Raw genomic sequence first — 21,742 nt, 5'->3', positions numbered from 1 at the left:
TTAGGTAGATGCGCCAAGTGCCCAGCAGTGACCGAGGGCTCGCGTGTGAGCCTATAAAGCTCAAAGGACTTGGTTTAAATCCATCCCAAATTTTTCAATGGGTGTATCCTTTGTTGTGATTTGAAACTTCAGTATTTTAGGATGTGGTGCTGCTGAAAGGAACATATGTAAGAAACATAGTTTTTGTATTGTACATTAACAAAAATCATTTTAAATGATTTTATATTGGAGATTCCTTGTTAAATGTGGAACTAACAGTACTTAATGAAGTGACAGAAAATCTAAGAAGGCGTCATGAAGCTTTACAGGTTTGAGAATTAATTGGCATAATTAGTAGGATTGTGCCTGTTTTATTTCTAGCATTTAATATTCATACCTTCCATATCAGGGACAAATATGGACGGTCCTTCTGGTTCTGAACACAGAGCTTGTTCTGCTGGTCCAGCTGAGGATTGGTGGAGCTGCTTCTTTTGATTCTGGTTCTGGGTTTAATGTTGTTGAGTTTGGGCTTTAGAGTTATGGGTAATGTTCAAACACATCCTTTGTTTGGTAGAGCTTCGTCTTTACAGGCGACATTTAATCTAACTTCTTTTACTTTATTAATAGATTTTATTCAATGACTTTTAGAAACAAACATGTACAGCTTGCATGTCAATGTAAAATGAAATAAAACTTGATGACTACAGTATCATTTGTTTTAATCTGCTGAGGTCATTTTGGAGATTTTGGTATTTATCTCTTTGTAAAGGAAGACATCACCAGCATGTCATAGCAAACTTTAGACTACATTACCTTTGACGACACGGCCCTGTTTATACAGATTGTGTTTCATTCACAATCACATTTAACATTTTGGAAACTTGGTATGTGAGCCTGGCTATGAGAACTTTGACCTTAGGAAGTTGGATGGTTACAATGTTTCTGACTTCAGTGTCTCTTTTGAGTAGTGCTTTACTGCAACTTCCACCACTTTCAAATTGTAACGTGTTTGCAATAAAGGATATGAGATCACACTTGTAACTTTATTATATCTATAATATTTGTATCAAAAGCATATTAGTACAATGCCCTCTAATAAATAACTACAAATTTGTAGCATGAGTGCATTTTCCAATGTGTTTCAAAAGTATTTTGAGACACTCCTACAGGTGTTGCTCTAGGATTTTGCAAACACTAGTACTGCTGGTTCCTGTTTGGTTATGTAGTCCTTGCATATCCAAAGAAAGAGCCATGTTTACATCGTTGACATAAAGTCAAGGTTAAGTTCGGTGAGTTTTGGACACAGGCAGGTCTGCTTCTAGTCCCTTATCCTGTGTCTGGTGTTAATGAATTGGACCGCAATGGTAATTATGAAGAAAATCTAAAAACCTTGAGTTCTTATCTATATATTGTAGATGATGTTCTAAAAGTGTCTTCAAGCCATGATCTCTTAGATTCACTGGAAATGTTTGCTACTGAGGAAACATCTGGAGTTGATGTCTCGACTCTAGATGAGACATCTAGAGTTGATGTCTGCACAACTAAATTGGAGGCCATGGTTTTCACCAGAGGTGGGGACTCGAGTCACATGACTTGGACTCGAGTCAGACTCGAGTCGTTAAAATCACGACTTGAGACTTGACTTGAAAAAATGCTCAAAGACTCGGACTTGACTTTGACTTTCATGCCATTGACTTGGGACTTGACTCGACTTGAAGCTGTTTACTTGAAAAGACTTGATATTTTTTACTCAAAGTCTTAAAATTTAAAACACATTATTTATAAAGTGGCGTCATTAATTAATTTCACTCATTCCGTATCAATATGCGCAGACCGTCACTATGTTTTTCCTCTCTCCTTATGTATGTATGTGTACGTAGCTGCAGCACAACCAATCAAATTAACAGGATTTGGACGTTTAAAAAAACGCGGCAAAGCTACAGAGCTCAGGGAACGAAATATGAAATAACCGCTCGAATATGCTTCCGCGAGTAATTTCTTTTGGCTACGTAGGTTATGAACTTTCGACTAAAAAACGAACTGCAACTTGTAAAACATGCAAGAGGAGAATATCGGATGGAGATGCCACGACGTCCAACTTTGTCCGGCATTTGAAGCTTCACAGAGATCGGTAGGTGGCACTTTTCTTTTGCTGTAAGATAGTTGACTTTAGCTAACTTCGTGTTAGCATGTGTACTCCGGGTTAAATTGGTGATGATTTACCATAAATCCGGTCCTTCAAATGCCTCCACAAATAATGTGCACCGTGTTAGCTCAGGAAGCCGGTGGATAGTGAGCGGGGCTCCGGAACAGAAAGCAGATTCTGGACCTGAACACAGGGAACAGAGTCTCTCTGTCCCATCATGATGATGAGCCGGGTCTAGTATCATCTAAGGATGGTTGGTGTATTTGAAGACATCTACGTTGGGAAATTATATTGACAATATATTGTTTACTGCAGTCAGTGCATTAAGTCAACTGTTTTTGACTTAATGCACTGACCGGCGTGACTGTCACATGTCGCACAGAACCCATTTCCAAGTAGTATAGCTTTGCTGGGAAAAAAAAAAAAAGACCAAATACAGTGACTGTCCCAAATAAATTTTGTGTTTAGAATATCTGTCCCATATTTACGGAGGACTGAAACTAACATACTTAGAAATAAAAGCAGAAAAATAAATGCACCAGACCTTCCTGAGTTTACTTGCGATAACTTCATTTATACTTATTTCATTTTTTGAAAACTATGATTGTTGTAGTGTTGATGTTTATTTATGAATAGAAGGAGTAAACTGAAGTCAAATGTAATTCATGAATGGCGGTAATTTATTTTCTGACATCTGTTTACTTCTGACAGATTTGAAGAATACCAGATGAATAAGAGGATCACAAATGAACCTCAAATACATATTTTAAAAAGAACAAATGGTCTATTATTTGAATTTTATGTATAATTGCAAATTATAAAAAATAAAATAAAATAAAAACGACTCGAAATGACTTGAAATTAAAGGTTCCTGACTTGAGACTTGACTCGACTTTTGCCTGTCTTTACTTGAGACTTGACTCGACTTTTGCCTGTCTTTACTTGAGATTCACTTTGGAGGAGATGATGATGATGTCATGTGGTGGTATTGTGCAGTATAGGCAGATTGAAGCCTCATACGTTGTAATGTTGCTCTGTTTTTTGTGAAGAGAAAATGTAAAATTAAAGAAAAAAAGCTGTAAATTTATCGGTCAATCTGTATTCCATCCTCAACTTTAATCATGAGTTCTAGATAAGAACATTTTGAGGACAGGTTGAAGTAGCGTTATTGTTCCTCAGCAGCTTACTTCAGAGAAGTAACATGGCGCATTTTAGTGTTCTTAGATTTTGTTGGATTTCAAAAGACCAGACTTGTCAACCCTTCATCCTATTCATTTAATCTATTACTATGCTATGGTTTGACAGTATCTTCTAAATTCAGTAAAGCTAATCGCCTCGTCTTCTGAAAGCTAATTGTGTTAAAAGTTACACATATTGATAGGTTACAAATGTACAACATGGCAAGTGAAAACAGAATTGTTACCTGGTGCACTTTGGTAAGTTTTTAATTTAGCCAAGATAGAGATTCTTGCTTCAATAATCCTGTCTAGATGTCTCGTACTAATGAAAATAATTATTTAGCAGAAAAGGTTTTTGCTGTCTGCAACATTGTTTCATGGCTTGACAAGGTCTGCATGATGAAACTAAATAAAAACCACCCCTCCTGCTACACACAAGAATAAAGAAAGAAAAAAAACCTTTAGAAATTTCATCTGCATTTATAGCAATTTGTTCTGTTTCGTTTTTCCTGGGAAGCTTTTGATCAGTGACACCACCCACAGATAATGTGAAGCATGAAGGCCAAATCCTGCACTGCATCGATTGAACAAACACACCCCACCTCCCTCCACCAACACAAACACACTTGTGCTGCCCTAATATCACCACAACGTTAGTCCGCTACAGCAACAGCAGTAGCATGTGGCAGCAACAGCATTCATTTATGAATAGGGCAGTATTAACTTGTGCAGAATTTGTTTTTAAAAAGCAGTGTTGTAACAGCAACATTACTTAAGCACACTTCCAATTAAGTCTGACACAAATGACACATGTTCGAACTCAATTTTCTGAAGGAAGCAAACATTTAGTTTTTCTCTTGCTAATAATTTTAGAGTTATTGTTTGTTTCTCACATTTACAGATAAGCTACTTGTCATCTTTCTACAGAAAATGTTTTAGATCATGTATTATTTCAAAGGTATTGTCAAGATTCCTTTGTACTTATCTTATTTTTTGTGTTTTTTCCCCTCTTTCTCTCTGTAATCTCCATTTACCCCGTCCTCTTTTGCCCATTCCCATTCTGCTTCCCTCCTTACCAGCCTTTCTCTCCCTCCCTCCTTTTCTTTCCCAGGCGAGTGATGCATGCTGCAAACGGTGTGTGCGTGTAGTGTGAACAAGACCCACTGGTGTATGTGGTGTGCCCGTGTGAGTAAATGCGCGTGCATGCGTGTGTGTGCGGAGAGAGAGAGAGACATAGACTGAGCCCCCAACACGGAGCATGCCTCTGCGTCCGGCAGCCGGCAAACATGAGCCACCCAGCTCTCCACGGCAGGACCAGCAGCAGCACACGCACACGCACACACGCACGCACACGCACATTTACACACACGCACCGAACGGCAGCCAGGGGGCCAGCACTGACAGCAGCAGCTCCCGGGAAGAGGAGAGCAGCGTTCCCGTTCCTCACGCTGTTCCGGCTTTCGGTCCCGGTGGAGAGCACAGCAACAGTGCAGGAGCACCCATGGAGGAGCCAACAGGCAACACTGTGGTCATCCGCATTGGAATCCCAGACCTACAACAGACGGTAAGAGCTTTCTCTGTTGCCACTGCTGGAGAGTGTAAAAGAGAGGGAAGGTGCCTCTCCCCCTTCTTTGCTGTCAGGCTGCTTTTCACCTGTGTTCTCTGCTTGGTGGGTTGGAGATTATTATATCTTTTTCTTTGTCTTTCCATTTTATCTTTTTGTGCTATTTTTTCTGTTTTCAGTCTGGTTCTCTCTCTCTCGTTTTGTTTTCAGTATTCAGACTTTGTAGCTTTGCTTGCCTGCTGGTTTCTTGGGGTTCCACACCCCCCTGCCTGTCCAACGGGCTCCTCACTAATAAAGGTGCCTCTTTATAAATGGGCTTCAGCTGACTTTGTCAACTAGCCTCTTAGGGTGAAAGTGAGACGGGAGAGAAAATGCATTGGGGGTAAAGGAGGCTAATATGCAGGATTAAAAAAAAAAATTAAATCACGATAGTCATGAACACGGGCTGTAAAACTTTACCTCAGACCTGTCTTCTTGTTTCTGCTAATGCTCCATGTCAGGACGCAGAAAATAGGTTCAATATTAGTCTTCTTAATCAAGCAGCAATTTACCTGAAGAGGTAGATTGTGCCTAGGTGTTTTGCATCCACTAAAGAAAAAAAGCACAACCATTAGACTGTGAGATTGGTTGCTCCCTGCCGTTATTTTATCTAGTCTAGAATTTGGTATGCACTCCCCATCTCTTAACACATTCACCGTGACCAAAAGTCTCTGTCAGCTTGTGGTTGGTGCAGAAGGTGCTGCAGAAGGTGCAATCAATCAGGATAAATGTCCAGATCATTAATTAGTTCTCATCTACCCTAATTTATATGCATTGAGTGATGATTATTCTTGGAAGAACAATAAAACAACATTGAGTAAATATACTTTTTTTTCTCTAGTTAGAAAGTCATTTAGTCTTTTAAAAATCTGCTAAAAAATACTGAATTGGCAGAAAAGTTGGGTTTTTTTTTCAGTTTACCATCAAGGATATGACTATGACCACTGACATATGGAATAAAGACCAATGGTTATTTTTTCCATCTTAACACCTCTTTTGGAGTGGGATATATTATGACTTATAAGCACATTAATGTTAATTTTATTCTAAGCTGACATGTTAGAGGTAGGATAATGAACAGGGTAAAGTTCAAATGAGTTTCACAAGGGCCACATTTTGATGACTAAATAATTGTCTTAGATCATCTCCAAACAGACTGAGCTGTTTTCAGTCTGCAGGAATCAGTTTGGTTAAAAGTGGTCCAACGATGGAAAGGTGGTGAACCAGAGATAGGATCATGTTCCATGTGAGGAACCGAGGCCGGACCACTTAGTGCACACCAACAGATTCTGTTGTTGTAGAAATTGCTGAAGAAGTTGATGGTTCTGACATCGGAATGATTTGTCACATAGTAAGGTGTCAGATAGCAGCACATTGCAGCTTGTAAAGCTACAGACAAGTCGCTGTGGCCACACTGAGCTCTGTCAAACACCCAAAGTGCCAACAGTGGGCAGGTTAGCATCACAACTGGGCCAAGTTGCAATGATGGTTAAGCTGTTCTGATGTATCATGTTTTCTCTTACATTGCGTAGATGACTGGGTGCATGGTATGTAGTGTCACTTTCCAAGGTAACACATGGCTTCATCACCCATCCATCCAAACATCAACTGTCACTTATGAGATTAAAAAGTCCAGATCCAAAACCCAAACATCTCTTTCACTAAAGACACCTTTTAGCACATTCTTAGGGATCCAAAGGTGCTCCCAGGCCAGAAAGGATGTATGTCCCTCCAGCAAGATCAAGGTCTGCCCTATGCTCCCCTCCAAATGAGACGTTACCAAAATATACAGGATCTACTTTAGGAAGAAGACAAGTTGTGTCATAATTTATGTTATGCTTTGCTGGGAAATGTTTGGTCCTGCTATGCATTTGGATGTTATTGTGGCATTTAGCGCTTCCATGAAAACATTGTAGCCTGAAGTCCATAGCCTCTTTTAAGAGGATGATCTTCTCTCTGTAAATCAAAAGAAAATTCAGTAATGATTTGAGGACCACAAGTGCAACATTCCACATATTCAGTCTTTTTCAGTTCAGTTAATTAATGTAACGCCAACTAAAAATAAATATCGCCTTAAAGCATTTTCCAAGACAAAAAGATGTAGTTTATTTACAGAATCGCATAGTCAATTCAATCCAAATTCAATGTAGATAACATACATTTCAGTGTGATTCTAGTTGTGACACAGTGCTGCCAAGTTTGGTTTATTGTGACAATTGGTAAGAAGCTTTTTGCCAAAGGAAATGCAGCTGATTACATGATCCAATAAATCAATAACAATATGTTTTGTTTGATAAACACCTGATCAATATCAATAGATAATATGTCAGATAAAATTTTCAATAATTTCACTGGTATTTGAGCCAGAACCAAACAATATTTTGGGGGATGTAGGGAGAGAAAAAGTCTTCAGCCACTAATCCTCTGACAACTAGCTAACCAAGCTGTTGGTTACAACAGCTTGAGAAGAAATTGTGGATAAACAGCAAATATCACGCCACCAATTTGGCTGCATTTCAAATACTTAAAACAAAAAACTAATAAATAATTATGGATACTGACTAATATGAAACATTTGTATCATGGGAAGATTTTCAGCCATATTGCCCAGCCCTACATGTTGCTAACAACTTGTTGCTAAAAGCCACAGCACACCTTCTGGATTCTAGTGGAGTCCATGCCAAAGAGCCATTAGCCAAGTGGGCATAAAGTTATGCGGAATAGGTGTATTATGACTCTCTGTACTTGGGTCTTGAATATTACTGTTGTTGTTATACTGTATCCTGTACCATGCATGATCTTGTAGACCAAATAGGATTGCATTACATCATGTTCATATCTGTGACATTTATGCTATAATCTGTTATCCTCTCATTTTACATCACCATAAAAGGGATCCTAAATGTCTGATTCCCAAAATGTTGATTCTGCCCTTATCTGCTGTGCTACAGTGCATATAGATGCTTTTTGAGTTTACTTTAGGTGTCCTTAGTCTTCCACAAGACATGCTAGGTAAAATGCAAGATGCTGGTAATGTGTTTTGTTATTGTTTATTACCTCATTGTGGTTGGCTGAAATGACCCATTGTGTCTTAGTGAGGCTCCAGCTCTGCATGCCCAAAATAAAGACAGGAAATAAAAGGAGAGCAGTTGAAGAGAAAGCTGAGAATTCCCTGAAGGTACTGCATAGTAGCCTTCTGTGAGCAAAATAGTTTTTCATTCTAGTTCAAAACCCCATGCGCACACACCACCACTCAAACACAGACACACACACACATAAATCCTAATCTCATTTCCAGGGGACTTACCTTAATGTTCTTACGTAATTCAAAGATGCTCAACAGTTCATTAGCCTTGCTCTCGAGTAGTGACATTTTATCCAGGAAATTTCTAAATGTTGAGAACACATATGGTGTGAAGTTGTGATCGACAGGCAAACAGAGCAAGCGCCTGGAAATCTGACAGATAAACATAGCGGCAGATGACAGATGGCTAGATTTGGAGACTTCAAATTTTTTATGCAGCAGTCAAAAGTGACTTCTGTATACCCTGAGTGAAAAGGGGATTACTCTAGGACAGTCTGCCTGAGTAGGATTACATATCGCCTGCTGTGTTTCAAGTCTGGATCTGAAGAATGAAGCGTCATGCAAAGATCACAGTGGGAAACATTTTACCTTTTCAGCAGCAAAGAAGGAAAGAGTGAGGACTCATGTAGGATGGTGCAATATATGGAATGGCAATATCCTCTTACGGCTTTTCTCTCAATCTCTGGGCTGTTCTTTTACAGTAACAACCGTCCTGCTTCAGCAAACCTATTATAAATGTGTCATCATTGCAAAATGTGTTTCTAGATCACGCTGCAGTGCCAAACCTGCAATAAAATAGATTAAAGTCTTTGGCTAATGTTAATATGTTTTCAGGTTTATCAAATTTAGAATGTTCATAAGTTTGTAGATGTAGCATTCTCTCAGGTTGTAATGAAATAAAAAGGAAAATGTGGAGTTAGCAGGGGGCAAGAAGCTGTAAACCCATTGAAATGGCATACCGAGAATTAATTTTATGAAAATGCTGTACCCTGCATGATTTGAAACTAATAAGTGAAATAAGTAGTTACTAAGTCTTTGGGTTTAGTGAAAATATTGTGTTGAGAGCTGAAGGAAGCAGTATGATCTCATTCACTCTGAAATCTATTTTCCCAGGCAGAGTGTTGTACAGACTACTAAAGATTTGGCTTTTTTTTTTGAGATAATAGGTATTGTTTATCATTCACCATATCCTGCATCAATGAAACACTTTCGTCTTTTATGGAAGCAAAAAGAGATGGATTCCCAATACTGCTAATGGGTGCTATTTATCTCTCTACAGAGTAAAGGTGTCATAAATAGACTGCCCCAAAGATCTCTCTACCTTCTTTAATTCATATGCAAGATTTTTACTTCAGATAGTTGCTTCTTGTAGGATATTTTAAATTCTTATTTATTCACAACTTTTCTTTTGCTGTTAGATGTTTGGTACAACAATGTAATCTGCACATTAGTCAACAAGATGAAAGACTCAAAAATGGAAAAGCTGCATGTCTGATTACTCTTATTGTGAACCTTTGAGTTTTGAGTTCAGTGATTCAGGTTTATTGTGTGGAAAATTGCTAGCTTTAACTATTTGAAAGTCCCACAGTTCTGTTAGGCTGAGCAATTTAGGCATTTTATCATGAAAAGCAATTACAATAGTTGGTGAGGACAATTTAACATCTTTGAAATGCAAAGTTGCTATTAATTCACACTTTTCTTTTCTTTTTAGCATTATATGCTTTACTGCAATTTCATATTTTTTGATTGTACAGCCCCAATGTAGGTGATTTTAAGGATTTCTTCACCGTTTACAGAAAATGGAAATGAAAAGAATGTAAGCCATCACTTACACACATTCAGTAGGAGCCATAATATATATGTGTATTTTTATGGAGCTTAGAATAAAGAGATCACATGTTTCAACTCTACCACAATCTATAGAAATTGTGTCATTTCCAGATGTTCCAGATGATAAAGCAGTCAAAACTTGTACTCGAGTAAGAGTAGCAACAGCAAATTTATTGAAGTCCTGAGATGGGCAAATATGTATGTGATGATGCATAAAATAAAGAATGAGTGAAAAACATTGCAAAAAACAATTCTCACTAAATAATCATACATTTTCAACTTCAGGTTTTTCAGATCATAAAACCTATGAAAACAACACATACAGTATGTAATGTACTATAGAACAGAGCAAATGATTTCTGGAGACAATATATAAAGCTTACTGTATATTCACTTGGCCTCTACATGGTACAGCATATTCCGCAGCTATAAAATATAATTACAAAAATTACATTTATTTACATTCAAGAAGCCCAGTTTAAAACACATTGTGTAGGTCTGTGTTTCTACGTGGTGGATCTTTTTAAAAATATATTTTTGTTTTTCAGTGGAGTAAACAGAGGACGGCAGAGGAGAAAGAAATTGTACTCAAGTAAGATTAGTGTCACTTCAAAAATAATTTTAAATAAAAGTAAAAATGTTTGATGTAGCAAAACTTTGAATCAGAGTATACTTTTCTTTTAAAAAGGTTACTGAAGCAAATGTAACAGAGTAAATGTAATTAGTAACTTCCCATGTTTTATTATTAAACCTGAGAAAATTATAAGCACAATTTTATTTAAATGTTTTTAGGAAAAGGAACAAAAATACTCAAGAAAAAAAAGAAAAGTGAAAAGAAATCTGTAATGTTACAATACCACAGTACTACAGTGCTCTGACTTCTAAGAAAATCCACCAAAGGCCTTTCAGATCTCTTATTTTTCTCCCGTCTTGTTGGGTGAGTCAATCTTCCCAACAAACACATCTACATATTTATTGAGGGTACAATATATTTGCCACCCCGAAACAACCTATCATCCTCCTGGCTTGTGTTCAAATCAGATTAAACAGACAGTTTTAACTTGGCGAGAAATTCTTAGGATGTAGTCGTGTTTAAAATAAGGGCAGTGCAGCATCACTCAATATTCCTGTTATTGTTAGAAATTATATTACTGTATGTCAAACAATTTAATGAAATGACAGTGTTGTTGGTAGCAGGTTCTATGTAATTGTGTAATTAATTCAAATGGGAGTGTTCAAAAGAATAGCTGTAATAAGTTAAGTGAGTGAGGTAATGCTTCACAATACAGAGGCAAACAGATTATTGTTTTTTAAGGACATAGGCAGGAAAGTTGTAAAGGTTGGTGATACTGTAGTAAATTCCTCTGTGAAAATATAATAAGTTATTCCAGACATTCATCAGAACTGTGTACTCTGATTAAAAAGTTTTTTGGACTGGGAAAAAAAACAACATATGAAGCAATTACAGAAATTGACAAGCCACTTAGCTAATATATTTTAAAATAATTTAAAATAGAAACGACAGCTGGAAAGATGTTGAAGATGAAGGAAAACTGCCATCTGAATGAATCGGTAGACAAATACATTGTTTTTGATGTATTTGTATGATATTTACTAATAAATATGAGAATACAGCTACTTTACAGCTTTTCTGAGCTTTTATTTGACTGATTTTTAATCTTACTGTTGTGTTATATCACTATGAGAAACTTAGTTACATATATGAAATGCTTTAGTATTATTATACCTCCAACTTCTTTGCAGATCGAGTGCAACATGCCACTTACTGTGTGTGTGTCTGTGTGTGTGCATTTTTTTATCTGTTTTTTGCTGATGGAGCTTAGCGCTCCCTATTTTCAATCTTTCAAGGCTCTTATTCTTTTTTGGCTTTAATATATTTTTTTCAATCTACTTATGCTTGTTATGTTGAAGAAAAATTGTCACTACAAAGTTTTAAATAACGGTTTTATATAATGGCCAATGAATTGAAACCAAAATGGACTAAAATACAGTTTTGCTCTCTGTTAGCTTCCTGCTTCTCTCTGATGTGAAGTAATTAGTCCCATTTGGTTTCTAGACTGACTGACATTAACACTATTTGTTGACCAACTTTTCTTTTGGTCCAAATAGCACTTTTCCTGGTAATTATGTTTTTTTGTTCTTGATTAAGCAGATATTGTCACAGAAATTAGAAGAGAGAGTAGTACCTCTAAGACATAGACTGAAGCTTCAGTCAAAAGATACTGCATTGTGGATAACCAGTCAACCAGCTGGGCTACCTGGCCCCAGTGTTTCAGACTTTGTTTAATCAAAATCAATACATGTGGACAATTTGATTAAGAAAATGGTTTGAACTAATAGCTGAATCTTTTAAAGAGGCGTATATTTTATGTTAATGTTACTAATGTTCTCTGAGAAAATCTGCCAATGGGAACAAAATGTAACATAGCAGAACTGCAAAGATTTTCCCAGCTGATGCAAGAATCAGTAACAAATGTAGCTCTAGATATATTCTAATGAATTTGATCTGCTCTTCACTGTACATTGTTGAATGTTCTTTCCATCTTGGCCTGTTGCTGCTGCTTGCTTTCTTCACTGAGCTATAAAAGGACTGAGCAATAGATGGAGCATAAAAGTTTCTTTGAAAAAAAAGAATGACAAATTTTCATATATTTTTTATAGTTATAACTGACTAAGCTTTATGAAACTAATTAGCATATCTTGCTTTTTTTTAATCAGAAAATGTGTAGAAAGCAAAATTATCTTGTCTACTATTGCAATTTCCCTAACATTTGGTGAACTGGCTAGACAATGTAGAATCCTTGTTTTTGGCTCTAGAGGCCTTTATTATCAGTCACCAGACAGTAAATGGGCAGAAAATGGTAAGACATGCAGGAAAGGTTTCAGAATCAGGAATCAAAGATGGACGGATACGTTGAGGACAATAGTCTCTGTATTTGGGTCGCCCTCTCTACTTCTACACCACCCTGATAATGTAGAATCTTTTGAAAGTTTCATCTGGTAAAGACTAATACAAACAAGAGAGGCAGTCAAACATGGTGGTGGTGGCGTGATGTTCTGGGGATGTTTTAAATGACCTGGACGTCGAGGGTGACTGTTTAGTCATGAAGTGGTAACCTTAAACTACATGTTCAGTTGAGTGATACAGCAGGACACTAATTTGCACAATGCCAAGTTTACAAACCCTCACTAACATTTTTTGGTGAGGGTTTGGGGTGGCCTAATCAAGGTCTACTCCTGGAGAAAACTGAAACGCTATTACAAGACCCAAAAAGGAGTGTTTGTGACAAAAAAAAATAAATAAATAAAATAAAAAAACTCAACTAAATTTTGGTTAAATTTGAGAAAGTATTGTAAAACTATTGCTAATCATCACTTTCGCTTGATGGCAGTTATTCTCAACTGAGGGTGAAGAAACAAAGGTCATAAGACAAGTTAAAAACAATCTATATTTAACATTACACAGCTAGTTACTAGTGGAAAGCCAGTCTGAATAATTAAGTCATTTGGATAATTAAGCTTTGCAATGGACTGGCAACCTGTCCAAGGTATCCTGCGCCTCTCGTCTGTTGACCGCTGATATAGGCATCAGCACCCCTGGCGACCTCACTAGGGATGAGCGTTCTGGAAAATGCATGGATGGATTTATTATTAAGCTAATAGATTAACTTTTTCACAGGCCTTAGTAATTAGTCTGAGCTGGAATAGGTGTTGGTGAGTTGGATCTTAGTTGGTCGACAACTTAGAAAACCCAATATTAGTTCATCATGAATACCATGACCAAGATCTTTTATAATGATTTAGATTTGTTGAGTCATGTCTGCAAATAAAAGAAAAACCTTGTATGTATGCCTGTTCAAGATTTTGGCCATCAACGACCAAGTACATTTTTTACATCTCCTTATCAAGTTTCATACTTTTTCTGCGATTGTCATTTTTTTTGATTCAAATAATAATTTTCTGAGAGTTGTCATTTTCCTATTGTGTATACACTGCGTATAGGCTTCCTTAAAAGTGTCTTTTATTTAGCTTACCCTGATTCTGAGTTGATGCTTGCACACAGTGGTCTGACAGTTCACTGACATACATATAGTCTTCACAGAGATTGATTGACACATCCATTGTTATATCAGTGAGTTGTGCAAATATTTCTGGAAAAACGTATACCTCTGCGCTTCTATTTTTAACTTCATTCATTATTGGCAAGAGGAGACAAGACATGACTAGCATATTCAACTCCATCTGGCTATAGGATCCAACTAGAGAAAGACAAAGAATAGAAAGCTAGGACCCTTTTGTATAACAACTTTAAATAGACAGCATAATGTAACTTGGGTCATTAAGCTAATAAATAAACCACCAGCAGGCAAAACAGGTGAAGAGTCTTGTCCAAGGACACAATGGCAGAAACAGACAGAGTAGTGCTCAAACCGGCAACGCACTGATTATGCGACAAACTTCTACTACTTTAATTTCCATGTTTAAAACTCTAACAGTATAGCTTAACTCACTCTAACTATTTTCAAAGCTTTCAATGGTAAGCTTTGAAAATAGCTTTCCATTGAAAAGTCAGCAGTTACATCTGGCAAAGACCTAAATCACATAAATCTAAATCTGTATGTGATTAAGGTTGGTGTCTTTCATTTAGTGCAGGGGTTTTCAAACATTTCAGGCTCAGCCCCTGTTGGGGGTAAAAATGTATCTATATTCCTTCCATTAAGAAAAAAAAATCTGCATTCCTAAAATGACAATATTTATTTTTTTCCCTTTTTGTCATGTTAAAATATTTTGTGATATTCTGTCATTCTGATTGTGTCTTTTCTGTGGAAAGACTATCAACTATATGAACTACACTTTGCTGAAACAAAAATTGTCAGCCTCCACTTGCTAAAAATTAAAGTGCAACTTGTGCAAATAAATCCAATGAGTTGCAGAACTCTATATTTTGCAGTTTTCACCCACAGGATTTTTTTCAATGCATAAGTGAGAGCTACTCTCTCTTCTCCAACACACCTAAATCAAATGAATGACTTGTTACCAGGCAGAGCTGAATGGCTTGCTGAGGAGGGAATTCAGCCATATATAAAAGTTTGTTTTAGCAGGGATGCATCTAAATGTTACAGGATTGTAGCTCTTGAGGACTTGATTTGGGCAAATATGCTGCAGGGATTAAGTGGATATAGAAAATGGATGGATTTTATTAGAGCAGATTAGAAATATGACTCCAGAAAAGTCATATAAGAAAAGCGTATTACTGTTATTATACATCAGTGTTTACCTCAGGAAAGCTAATTCAGTATATGTAATTTATGTATATGGCATCTTGAAGAAAGAGCTTAATGGACAAGTTGAAGCATCACCTTTAGACAACAGCCAGGAAAGGTAAAGCTCAACTAGAAATAGGTATTTCAAATGGGCAATAGTTACAAACATAATGTCAAATGAACTGCAATGTGGTTGATCAACAATAAAGTTGATGGTTTGGGGAGGCCGTCACATTGCCCTCTAGTCTCAGATTTGTGGGCAGAGCTGAAGGGGTGTGTGTGAGCAAAGTGGCCCACAAACCTGGCCCAGTTACACCAGTTATGACAGGAGTGGGCCACCATTCAGAATTATTGTGAGAAGCTTGTAGCAGGATACCAAACCATTTGATCTAAATGGTATTTAGTAAAACATAATTTGAACGAACACTAAAGACATTTATGCAAATTTTTCAACTTGAAGAAGTTTGACTTTTTTCTCTTTTCTTTCATTATTTTGGCATTTAGCTGATAGAAATATTTTTAATCCTAAGTAACTGTTGGTCAGAAAAAGAGGTGATGCATATCCAAACATCTGGATTTTAACTCTAAAGTTATGATTTACAACAATTCCACTTGGCAACAAGGAACATTACTCTTCACAGTTTTACTCACTGTGAAATGAATCCGTTATCATTAGCTCAAAGTCATCAACAGCTGACATCCTGTTAGCAAAGCTTTCCGTTTGGCTACAGAACATTCTCATACCAGTTAGTCAGAAATTACCACGATAGCATATTATACACTATTCTTTTCAGAGATAGGCATAGGGTTCTCCTTTCTTGTGGTGGGGAGGCATATTGTTTTATTATTGAAGCACAGTGTTCAAGGTGTCATTTTTTTTCTCTACAAGTGTTCAAGTCTCATAGTGACTGACGTTAACTGTAAATCTTTTCGACATGTTTGGTCCCGCCTGTCAAAAGCAATCTGAAAGATGACTTTAATCATCATTTGTTGTGTGTAGCTTGTGATTTTGTACATTGATGCATACAAAAAGAAAAAGTTAGAGCGAGGTAGATGCAAATAAGTAATTTTATTCCCCATATGCATGTACATTATTTTGTGGATGGAAATACGTTGACACAGCTAGATTCTTCTAAAGTGTTGTCTCTTACATTTTTCTTGTTACAAAAATGTAACAAGAAAAATGAGCCTCTTAAATTAGTGTTAAGAGGCTCACTTTTTTCACTTTTCTATCAAACTAAAAAACTGATTACATGCTTGCATCCTTTGCAAGTAATTTGAAGACTACATAAAACTTCCTTCTGTTGAAATTATCAGAATTATGATCACATATTCCTAATTATCCAGAAGAAGGTAAAAACATTTATTTTAGAAAATGGTGATTTTTAATCGCCATTAACCATACTATGTCATATTTCAATTGTTTTAGTTGACATCAAAAAGCACCAGGTACAACCACTTAAACAAAAATGTGATATTTCAAAAGATTACTGACAAAACATATACAGTATTACTCTCACAATGCATCCAATGGCACACACTCCTTTTCCTAAACAAAGTGGACAACAGACAGCATGAACCATTTATTTGTTTCATTTGTGGTGTGATATTTCTTGCATTTACCATTTTGCTTCACAGTTGATTTGTTATTTCACTGTCTTATGTTTGGGACTGTTTTGTGTCAGACTAAGGGCATACTAATTCTGTAGTTATCTGTTGAGCTCACAAATAATGTACCATGTCATGAAATGCGTGATGCTATAAAAGGGGAGCTATGCAATACTAATGCCAGCAAACAGTCCTATTCTGTTCACATTTCTACTTGAGTATTTCTCCAAGGCTAACTTAGCATTCATATAACAACAATCACTGACATCAGTCTCTTCGTCTTCCTCTGGAAAAAAAACAGCCTTATTCTCCCCAGTCCAACCCTGATGTTCTGGAGTTGGGTGTACACCTAGTGTCATTCTTTTATTCTGCATTTCTCCATCAGGAGGTGGTTACAGGTATTCATGTCAACCATTGAAATCCATATCTACATAAATTCAACATCATTCATCAGACACTCAGCAAAGATTAATATTTTTGTTTAGTCAATTATGATCCTTGTAAGTTGAGCCCTACTGTAAGGTGATAACTGTACTAACAGTATTTTCTATTTTTTCATTGGATCAAAATGACTCATCTCAGTGGTGTGAGGTATACTTATACTTCCATATTTAATTAACTTAATTGTTGGGGAGAGACATAGGGATAATGGAACATCTAAGAGAATAAGTTGAAATATGTCAGGGAATGTGGTTTAGTCCAGTTGCATTCATAATTTAATGTAGCTTCTTAGATGCAGGAAGGTGAAGTAAAATGCTTTCAAGAAATATTTTTCTCTTGCTCATTTTGAAATTTTAAATACCATCTTCTGTTATTACTCGAGGGATTTAAAATATGACGAGTTTGACCTTTGATTTAGTGACTGACTCAATTATGCTGTGTGGGTTACACAAAGATTACTGAGCTTTTCATGACGTGGTTTCACGTGTGTTTTGTCTGAAGTAGAGAGAGGCATTTACTTTACAATTCAAAATTATCGGCGCTGAGCTACCACATGGGGATCAAAGTTGAAACCTTTTTTTTTTTTAAAGGTTTTATTGGCTCTAGTGGCCTTTATTTGATAGTTTATTGACAGGAAAGTGGGTAATGAGAGAAGGGGAAGACATGCGGCAAAGGTCGTCAGGCTGGGAATCGAACCCTCGACAGCCGCGTCAAGGACTAAGGCCTCATATGTGAGTTATTCTTAACTCTTGTGCCACCACAGCACATCCCCAAAGTTGAAACTTTTGAAAAGGAAGTAAGGTCTTATTCATTTCCTATTGAAAAGCAATACAGGAAGTAGGTTTAAAATGGGTCCCACCAGTGATCTTGACTGGTTTGCTCTGACTAAATGAAGACAGAGAGCTGGTATTACTTCAGAAGTTTAAAGAGTGGAGTTGCTGGCTTAAGTTTGTCACCATCCCACTGACCTTTCTCCTTTGGTTAAGAATTATTGGTGGGATGAAAGAAATGCTATATGGATGACTGCTTTTGCTGAAATCAATTTTCCCAAAAGCCAGAGGAACAGAACATATTTTATCTGTGTGCCTGTTGAAATACTGGAGATGAATTTTAAAATGATATCAACTCCCTAGAGAGAAGATACTATTCTCATTTACATTGAATTGAGCCAACACCAGTGAACATAGCCTGCTGGTTTAGAATGAGAAAACTCTTTAAAACACTGACAGCCCAAATTCAGCAACACAAACCATAAAAGTACACTGCTTGTATCAAAGTTATAGGACATTTTGTCAAATATAGGAAATGATGTACAATTATTAAAAGATACACTGATGTGATTAGTACATCAGTTCAATAAAAATACGCCTGGTTCTGACAAAACCAGGTGTCAGAACCAGGTGACTGGGGGAAAAGAATCCACATTAAAGGTACAGACTGATTGAAAATTATAAGAAGGAGAATTTCTTGTAAGTATTGCTACTGACAACTGAAAAAGTTGCTTCCTGGCTATTAAAATATTACAACTAAAACTGGTTCTACTTTGACTGCCTCAGAACGAATGTAGGTAATTTCTGGTGGGGAAAAAAAGTGATATATTTACTTCAAAATTAGGAATTACATCTGGGAATGCCATAAAATCAAACTAAACTATTTTCCAGTTCTATGTTTAGAAACCCGAGGGATCTGGTAATTTATGTACTCGGTGATTACTGAGTATATAATGTTTCAAACTTTGAGTAACAATGCATACTCAGGCTACAATATTCAACCAACTGAAGGCTGAGATTTATTGATTTATATTTGTTTATGTTTTTATAATGGGACAAACTGAAAAAGTCCTGCAGTGATACCATTGTGATACATCTGGCCAGACAGAAGTAGCGCTTGTTGAAAATAAATAAAAATAGATATTTGTGTTCTTCTTGAGTGCAAAATATCTAAACACTACAAAGAGGCTTGTAATGCTTAGACATGTACATATATGCTATGATATCTGATATGTTGCAGGACCAGATTGCAAACAGGTAAACTGAAGCTGCATTGGGAATTTTATAGAGAACAGAAAACCCACAAAAAAACTAGAAGATTAAGACATGGAGCACAGACATTACAAAGGAAAGATTCAGCACTGGGCAAAGGAAAAAAAGCTAAAATATTGAGGCAGGGGTTGAGAATGGCATTGAAACTAGATGAGCTTAATCGGAGGGAATGTAGAACAGTTGTGGCAAACGAGAGATGAGACTGAGGGAAAGTGACAAAAGCTACCTTCACACAGCAGGATTTGATGCTCAATTTGGATTTTTTTCCTGAAATCCAATTTTTTTTTTCGTGGTCTTTCATACTACTGCAGCCGCACTGACATTTCTGTGTGAATGGTTTACGTCACACAGAAATCTGTGACGTAACATTGACGTCACACAGCAGCACACTGTTTACGGAAGTAAAAATGCATGGAGTCGTTTATGTATAGATTTTAAAGGTTATTCAGGTTATTCAGCCGACAGTATTGTCACAAGACCATAACAACATTAGGAAGCTAATAAAAAGAAAGCACAACTGACAGCATGGCTGTTTGTGGAGCATTGACTTTCAGAATTTGCAGGAAAGTCTGATTGGATGTGTAGTCAGATCCAAGAGTGGTGTGGCTGTGATGTGCTTCACAGAAATACTTCTCTAATAGGTTAATAATCATGATTTTCAGCCATTGTTTATATCCTGATTTAGTGTGCCTGGCTTTTTCTGGTGAAGAATTATGATGCATGTCTCACATCAATGACATTATAGCCAGATAAAATGCATCATAACCGTTCAGACTGCAGATGCTTTGAAAAAATATGATGAAAACAATAATTAAAGGGTGAAAGATGCTATTTCTTTAGACTGGGGTATAAAAATGTTAAGCTATCACATATAACAAAATAATTTTAAGGGACATTTTACTTATTTAAGCCTGCATAACCAACTTGGGAATGTCTTGTATGAATAAACTATTATTTAGATTTAATAATGAGGACAAGTCTTGCATCTTTCATAAACTAATGCTTTTGTTTGTATAAATAAAGAAAGCATATTGAATTAGTGAACTGTGAGTTGCTGCTCAATGGATAAATACAATTAGACACGTGCGTCACACTCAGAAATGAGTAAAATATTATTGCCTTGAAAAGCGTTACCCAGCATGCCTTATTGGATAGTCGTTTTATTTCAGAAGGTTTCCTTGGCAACTGGATGGGATGCAGAGCTCTTTGGTGCACCCCAAAGCATCTGACTGATGACATTCAGAATTAAGAAAACAGAGAATAAAGTAAAAGAAAGCGGAATCTGTCTAAAGTGTCAATTCCGCTGCCAATCGCAGACAGTACGGCTTTTGCATTGAGTTGTTGTTAAGCTCCAGTATTTTTCTCTGTGTTGGGCTGTTGTGCAGCTTCTAGAGTGATATATTTTACATTTAAAACATGAATGAGGAACAGATGCACATGCAAAATTTATGAAAAAATATAATTTATGTAAAAATATTCATCTTTTAAAAATGCAGCCTTTCCTTGATAGTCCATTGCATTTTCACTGATAAAAGTTACATGTATGAATGATTCTGCATGCAAATCAAATATAACTCTGTCCCTTCTAGTATTGGGAAAATGAAATAACAAGGTTTTTATCTAAGGCCTGATAGTACCACAACTTACTTTTTACTGTGTCACTTACCAAATGCATCAGGCTCAACAATGTATGGCGAGTTTGGGGACCTGAAACCTTATGATGTTTGCACAGATTGACCATTAAAACCATTATTATTTCATAATTGCTACTGAAATTTGGGTTGGATTTAATCATTTCTTGCAATAGCTTTTCTGTTTTTTGTCAAATAATTTCAATGTCATTGCATGATACCTTAAATCTACAGTATGTAACTTTTATGAACAATATGATTTTGAAATATTTGCTAAAGCTCTCACTGACAGTATAACATAAGACAGATAATCTGTAAAAAGACCCCCAAAAACTAAACAATGAGCTCTTCTGTCTGTTCCGTGTGATTCTACTGTCACCTGTAGAAATGCACTTATCCCAGTCAAAGACAACCAATCAGAGCCAGGAGAAAGGTCTTAGCGCTGACGATCAAGCTTGTGTATTCTGTCAGTCATGCATGTAGCCATGGGGTGTCTTTTTGTAAACAAGATACCAGATTATCCCAATGACATACAGAATGCTATTGGAAAAATTTGAAAATGCCTATTGTTGTTCATTTTTCCAACACTAGGATGGAGTTAGAGAGATTTACAAAGGCTCAAGAAGCAGTGAAGTATCAGAAATCATCAGTGGAAAAGAATGAAAAGAGAAAGATTTGGATTTTTAAGACGGCTGCTAATGGTCAGGGAGTGTGTAATCTCTTAAGAGTTCCAGCTACAAGGCTCTTTGTTAAAATTACTGCTGTCTTGAAGGTCACTACTTAAAGCTGATTTTCCCTTTTACACCCACACTCACTAGGATTTGGATGTCACTCTACTTGTTTGCTTAACTTTTTTGATTTAAAATGGTTTAAAATTACCTCTCCTTCTATCAACACCATCTGGCCAGACTAGG

The 21,742-nt window shown here is 36.6% G+C and overlaps 1 protein-coding gene across 5 annotated transcripts in view; it reads left to right on the top strand.

Annotated features, from left to right (window-relative positions):
* The first annotated feature begins 4,420 nt into the window (after nucleotides 1-4,420).
* shank3a (SH3 and multiple ankyrin repeat domains 3a) overlaps nucleotides 4,421-21,742 on the top strand; it is a 148,126-nt gene continuing 130,804 nt past the window's right edge. For 3 of the 5 annotated variants that reach the window (XR_004342026.1, XM_032584286.1, XM_032584297.1), the window contains exon 1: nucleotides 4,421-4,867. Coding sequence is in view for 4 of the 5 variants with exons in the window: in XM_032584286.1 (XP_032440177.1) it covers nucleotides 4,562-4,867 (306 nt within the window). In the remaining variant the exon portion in view is untranslated. The remainder of the gene's footprint in view (nucleotides 4,868-21,742) is intronic. The other 2 variants (XM_032584278.1, XM_032584271.1) reach the window with 2 other exon arrangements.

This window comes from Xiphophorus hellerii, chromosome 2 (genome assembly GCF_003331165.1).
Source record: "Xiphophorus hellerii strain 12219 chromosome 2, Xiphophorus_hellerii-4.1, whole genome shotgun sequence".
NCBI classification, from domain to species: domain Eukaryota; kingdom Metazoa; phylum Chordata; class Actinopteri; order Cyprinodontiformes; family Poeciliidae; genus Xiphophorus; species Xiphophorus hellerii.
The sequence above is the reverse complement of the archived record's forward strand: the minus strand, read 5'-3'. Positions and strand labels throughout refer to the sequence as shown.